The sequence below is a fragment of the Eubalaena glacialis genome, chromosome X (genome assembly GCF_028564815.1).
Source record: "Eubalaena glacialis isolate mEubGla1 chromosome X, mEubGla1.1.hap2.+ XY, whole genome shotgun sequence".
In the NCBI taxonomy this organism is placed as follows: Eukaryota; Metazoa; Chordata; class Mammalia; order Artiodactyla; family Balaenidae; genus Eubalaena; species Eubalaena glacialis.
In genome coordinates, this window is record NC_083736.1 from 21,064,849 (window position 1) to 21,070,848 (window position 6,000).

General features: G+C 39.0%; 1 protein-coding gene across 1 annotated transcript in view; it reads left to right on the plus strand.

Annotated features, from left to right (window-relative positions):
* Positions 1–5,512, plus strand: part of ZFX (zinc finger protein X-linked) — a 54,405-nt gene extending 48,893 nt beyond the window's left edge. Inside the window, exons 4-8 of the mRNA XM_061179548.1 lie at positions 1,587–1,736; positions 1,957–2,100; positions 2,569–2,721; positions 3,263–3,403; positions 4,262–5,512. Of these exons, the coding sequence (XP_061035531.1) occupies positions 1,587–1,736; positions 1,957–2,100; positions 2,569–2,721; positions 3,263–3,403; positions 4,262–5,445 (1,772 nt within the window). The 3' untranslated portion in view covers positions 5,446–5,512. The remainder of the gene's footprint in view (positions 1–1,586; positions 1,737–1,956; positions 2,101–2,568; positions 2,722–3,262; positions 3,404–4,261) is intronic.
* The last annotated feature ends 488 nt before the right edge of the window (positions 5,513–6,000 follow it).

Below are 6,000 nucleotides of genomic sequence, written 5' to 3' on the forward strand. Positions count from 1 at the left end.
GTATTTTTAATCAATTAAACAGAAAAGTCCTTGATCCTGCAGTGCATTCTAGTTTCTACCCTTTGTTCTCCATTTTTAAATTGGACTTTTTGAAGAAATTCACACCTTCCATTGAATCCTCAACCCACTCTAATCTGACCCCTATATAGCCTTCACTATACTGCTCTTCAGCAGGAACACCAGTGACTTCCAGGTTACTGTTGTCAGTGCAGACATTCCCCTTTGACTTGTGTGCATGCTGCATTATTGCCATGGGCCTTACTAGGATTCTTGGAACTTCTAACTCCCTAGCTTCCTTTATGACCTTCCACCAACCTGTCCAGCTTTCCCTTCTCAGGTTCCTTTGTGAACTCTTCTTCTTGTCCCTCCCTTAAACCATGACATTCCCTAGGATATCCTCAGCCCACTCTTTCCTCACACTGCAGGTTCTCACTGTGTGATCTCAAGGCTTAGTTAACACGGAACCGATGGCTCCCAAATCTGTGGGTCAGCCTTCAGCTTTCAGATTTGAGTATCTAGCAACTGACTTCACATCTCAGTCATTCCTTGAATCATTGATTCATCAGTATTCTGAGTGTCTACTATCACCAGACTCTGTCTTAAAAGACTGAATAATGAAAATACAGATTCTGCTCTATCAGTGGGAAAGACAGGGGCAACACACCCCTAGTGACAACACAGTGAATCATATACTCTGCGAGAAACAAGCAAAAGGTTCTGTGATCACAGAGGGATAGGGACAGGCACTGGCTCTTAGAGCTTTTAGGGATGTTACCCTTGGACCTTAAGTTAATTAATTAAACATGCAGAAGAGAGATACTTTCTCTAATTTCCTTCCATTTCTTCCCCCAGTCATTCAGTCACCCATATCAGAAACCCCATGGTTATCCTTGGCTCCTTTTGTCATGTTCAGTTTTCAGTTGGGCACCAGGTTCTGCGATTTCAGTCCTAAGATACGACTCAAGTGTAGCCCTCTTCCCCATCCATACTACCTCTGTCCTAATTTTTGAGGCCTTGTCATCTGTCACCTGCATTATTGCAGTAGACTCAAAAGTGATATCTCTGCTTTATGTTTTGATCCCTTTGAATCCACCTTTCTCAAGGCCAGCATGGTGTAGCAGAAATGGTGATCTGACCTTGTCACTGCTCTGCCTATGAGTCTCCCACCACCTACAGCAGAAGTTCTCAAACTGCTGATCAGAATCCCTGGGGCAGGGTTCCTCTAAATCTGTCTATCAGGCCCCACCCCTGCTAATTCTGATTCTGTAGAACTGCTTGGCGAGGGCCTGTGTTTTTAAGTTCCCTGAGAGACTGTGGCACCTGACCAGACTGAAAAACCTCCTGCCTACCAAGGTCAAGCATGAGCCCCTCTGCCTGGTTGTACAAAGCCCTCCGTGACCCGGCTCTAGCTTAGCAGTCAGCCACATTTCTCACCATGTGCTGCGTGTCTACTTGTTTAGGTAAAAATCATCCAATTTTATGTGAATCAAGTTAGAGATTATATTTGTAAAAAGGGCTTTTGAAAATGGTAACTTTTATTTAAATATCTGCTATTATTATTTGTCATGTATTTCCTGCCTTTTTAGTGGATGATGCTGGCAAAATAGAACACGACGGTTCCTCTGGAATGACCATGGATGCAGAGTCGGAAATCGATCCTTGTAAAGTGGATGGCACTTGCCCTGAAGTCATCAAGGTGTACATTTTTAAAGCTGACCCTGGAGAGGATGACTTAGGTAAGAGGAAACCTTCAGCATAGTATACCTCCTGATCAAACACTTCAACCTAATTATTTTTTGGTGGTTTAGACTGAGAATATTTGTAATCTTTTCTGAAGATAACATTTTAAGCAAGGGTTCCAATATAGCAGTAGAAAAGTATGTAAAATGTAGTAAGTGAAACAGGTGGAAATGAAGTCTTCACATAAATTCTTGGAGCCTTCATCTTCTCTGATAGGTGGCACTGTAGACATTGTGGAGAGTGAGCCTGAGAATGATCATGGAGTTGAACTACTTGATCAAAATAGCAGTATTCGTGTGCCAAGGGAAAAGATGGTTTATATGACTGTCAACGACTCTCAGCAAGAAGATGAAGATTTAAGTAAGTAGGTGGCCTTTTTGTGGGAGAGAATTTTATGTTCCTGTAGCTCTTTTTTTTTTTTTCTTTTTTTAAAAAATATGGCCAGTATCTGAAGGAAACAAGTAGGATTATTGTAGAGATTATTATTCTGCTGTATTTCAAGGGAAACATCAATGACTTATTATGTGTGCTTAGAATGTTGCTTTAAAAACAAATTAAGGAACTATATTCAGTATCCTATAATGAACCATAATGGAAAAGAATATGGAAAAATAAGATTATTAAAAAAGCACATTATGGTAAAAGCCGAGGAATGTATGATTCATTCAGTAAGTATTTATTGAGTGCTTACTACGTGAAAGCTATGTTCTAGGTATATAACATGTGAACCTTCTTTCTATTTGTCTATTAACTGAATTCAAGTGAAAATATCTTTTCCTGTGATCTCTGTAAACCTAGTCACACAAGTTTCTATAATTTTCTACTCAGATGTTGCAGAAATTGCAGACGAAGTTTATATGGAAGTGATTGTAGGAGAGGAGGATGCTGCTGCCGCAGCGGCAGCCGCTGCCGCGCACGAACAGCAAATCGATGACAATGAAATCAAAACTTTCATGCCAATAGCATGGGCAGCAGCTTACGGTAAGTCGTGTTGCAGCTCTTGGGATTGAATTGGTTCTTGAACGTGAATTCATGATTGAAAACGGTTTCTGTGGTCTTAGGTTTCAGAAATCTGAAATACCAGCACCCTGTAAGGGTTATTTGATTTGCATAAGAGTAGAGGAAGATTATAAAGTCTACTTTTTGTCTTTATTTTTAACAGGAATTTCCTTCATGTGTATATTACGTAGAAGGAAGTACTGCAAGAAGTACACAGGCTTTCAAGCTGAAACTTTTCATCTTGATTATATGTGGCCCATGACTTTACAATTTTGGGAGACAACAAGGGAGTCCATGGCCATGGGGCAAAATGCTGACATGTGTTTTTTAGATTTGGAAGCTAGGCATTTCCTATGGTCTTGCTATATAATAAATGTGGTCATAAAACCCATTACCTAGAATGGGGAATTTCTGTCATTCATGAGTATCATGGCTAACTTTCGTTGTTATAGTTAATAAAGAGTCCCTAATTCTTTATAATTTATAATACTGTATAATTTTGTTTTTTAATGCGCATTGTTAGGTAATAATTCTGATGGAATTGAAAACCGGAATGGCACTGCAAGTGCCCTCTTGCACATAGATGAGTCTGCTGGGCTTGGCAGACTGGCTAAACAAAAACCAAAGAAAAGGAGAAGACCTGATTCCAGGCAGTACCAAACAGGTGAGGGCACATGAGTTCCACAGCGCAGCGTGCTTTGCGAGCTCTCAGATGAAACTCTAGTATGTATCCCCAAAGGTGTTGTGATGACATTTTAGCTGCTAGACCACGTAGCGCTTTTGTGTATTGAATTTGAAAATATAATTTTAAGAATTCAGTGATATTCATGAATGATTTCCTTGGATTAAAAAAAGAAAAAAGGGGGGAGCGGATAAAACATGGATGAAAAAATTCAAAACTCGGGTGATTTTTATGTGGATATGAAAAGAAATACCTCAAATATGTTGGAAGCATTAATTTTTTTTAAAGACCAAATATATTTAAAGAATCTGATTATGTCAGCATAAAGCAGGAATACTTTACAGAGCAGCAAGGCAAGTACTTCAGTTCTTGTGACATATTCTTGTCTATTCTTGTATGCTGATTTGCATATTAAAATTCTGTAGACATATTTAAGCTTTACTGTAAATTGACATAAGTTATGTTGTTAGAATAACCAAAGCAGAAACTGTGATTATGAAACTTTGTTTTTATCAATAATTTCCCACCAATTTCTCAATTGATACAGCTGCAGTCACTAGTTGGTAGAAGTTACGTATTTATTCATTTATTTTTTTTTAAACTGGAGGGAGTGAGGTTGGTACAGTCATACTGAATGGAGTTTCCAGACCAGGTTCTCTTTTTGATGAGGCTGCTGTATCTCTTATGTTGAAAAATTGTAAAAGGAATGATGCTAAGTAGCAAATAGCCTAACATAGGAGTACTTGCCCAATAATGTTCAGAACACATGCTTTAAATTCTTGAAGAAACCAAAACAGAACTTGGTTTGATCACTCATGCTCCTTTCTTTTCCTTTCTTAGCAATAATTATTGGCCCTGATGGACATCCCTTGACTGTCTATCCTTGCATGATTTGTGGGAAAAAGTTTAAGTCGAGAGGTTTTTTGAAAAGGCACATGAAAAACCATCCTGAACACCTTACCAAGAAGAAGTACCGCTGTACTGACTGTGATTACACTACCAACAAGAAGATAAGTTTACACAACCACCTGGAGAGCCACAAGCTGACCAGCAAGGCAGAGAAGGCCATCGAATGCGACGAATGTGGGAAGCATTTCTCTCACGCTGGGGCTTTGTTTACTCACAAAATGGTGCATAAGGAAAAAGGAGCCAACAAAATGCACAAGTGTAAATTCTGTGAATATGAGACAGCTGAACAAGGGTTGTTGAATCGCCACCTTTTGGCGGTCCACAGCAAGAACTTTCCTCATATATGTGTGGAGTGTGGTAAAGGTTTTCGTCACCCATCAGAGCTCAAAAAGCACATGCGAATCCATACTGGGGAGAAGCCGTACCAATGCCAGTACTGCGAATATAGGTCTGCAGACTCTTCTAACTTGAAAACGCATGTAAAAACTAAGCATAGTAAAGAGATGCCATTCAAGTGTGACATTTGTCTTCTGACTTTCTCAGATACCAAAGAGGTGCAGCAACATGCTCTTATCCACCAAGAAAGCAAAACACACCAGTGTTTGCATTGCGACCACAAGAGTTCGAACTCAAGCGATTTGAAACGACACATAATTTCGGTTCACACAAAGGACTACCCCCATAAGTGTGATATGTGTGATAAAGGCTTTCACAGGCCTTCAGAACTCAAGAAACATGTGGCTGCCCACAAGGGTAAAAAAATGCACCAGTGTAGACATTGTGACTTTAAGATTGCAGATCCGTTCGTTCTAAGTCGCCATATTCTCTCAGTTCACACAAAAGATCTTCCATTTAGGTGTAAGAGATGTAGAAAGGGATTTAGGCAACAGAATGAGCTTAAAAAGCATATGAAGACACACAGTGGTAGGAAAGTATATCAGTGTGAGTACTGTGAGTATAGCACTACAGATGCCTCAGGCTTTAAACGGCACGTTATCTCCATTCATACGAAAGACTATCCCCACCGTTGTGAGTACTGCAAGAAAGGGTTCCGAAGACCTTCAGAAAAGAACCAGCACATAATGCGACATCATAAAGAAGTTGGCCTGCCCTAACAATACTTCTACAGACTTTTGTAGAGATGTTGGCCTTGAAGCAGAAAATTCATTTTAAAGCCACAGTCTCGTTCACATACAATACTGTATATTGATTTATGCTGTGTACAAATAGAATTATTGCTTCTAGTTGACTTTTTTTTTTTACCATTTGTTCAATAGTGTGTTCTGAATTCTATTCAGTTTGTTTAATAAATGGGGAAAAGCAGCAACAAGCAAGTTGCAGCAACAAGCAAGTTGCAGCAACAAGCAAGTTGCAGCAACAAGCAAGTTGCAGCAACAAGCAAGTTGCAGCAACAAGCAAGTTGCAGCAACAAGCTTTTAATAAAGTAATCCCTGATTCTATACTGAGTTTTTCTATCTTAGAAGTTTTATATTTATTTAAATATTTACCTTGCTTACCTTGATGGTACTCTTCTAAGACCATTTAACTTAAAGTTAAGGTAATTTTAGATTGGTAACTCTTAAAGTAATGTTGACTTATTTTTTTTTTCCCCATAAATTTCTCACAATAAAATTGTCAGAGACATCTACTAATATAAATGGGAGATTTTA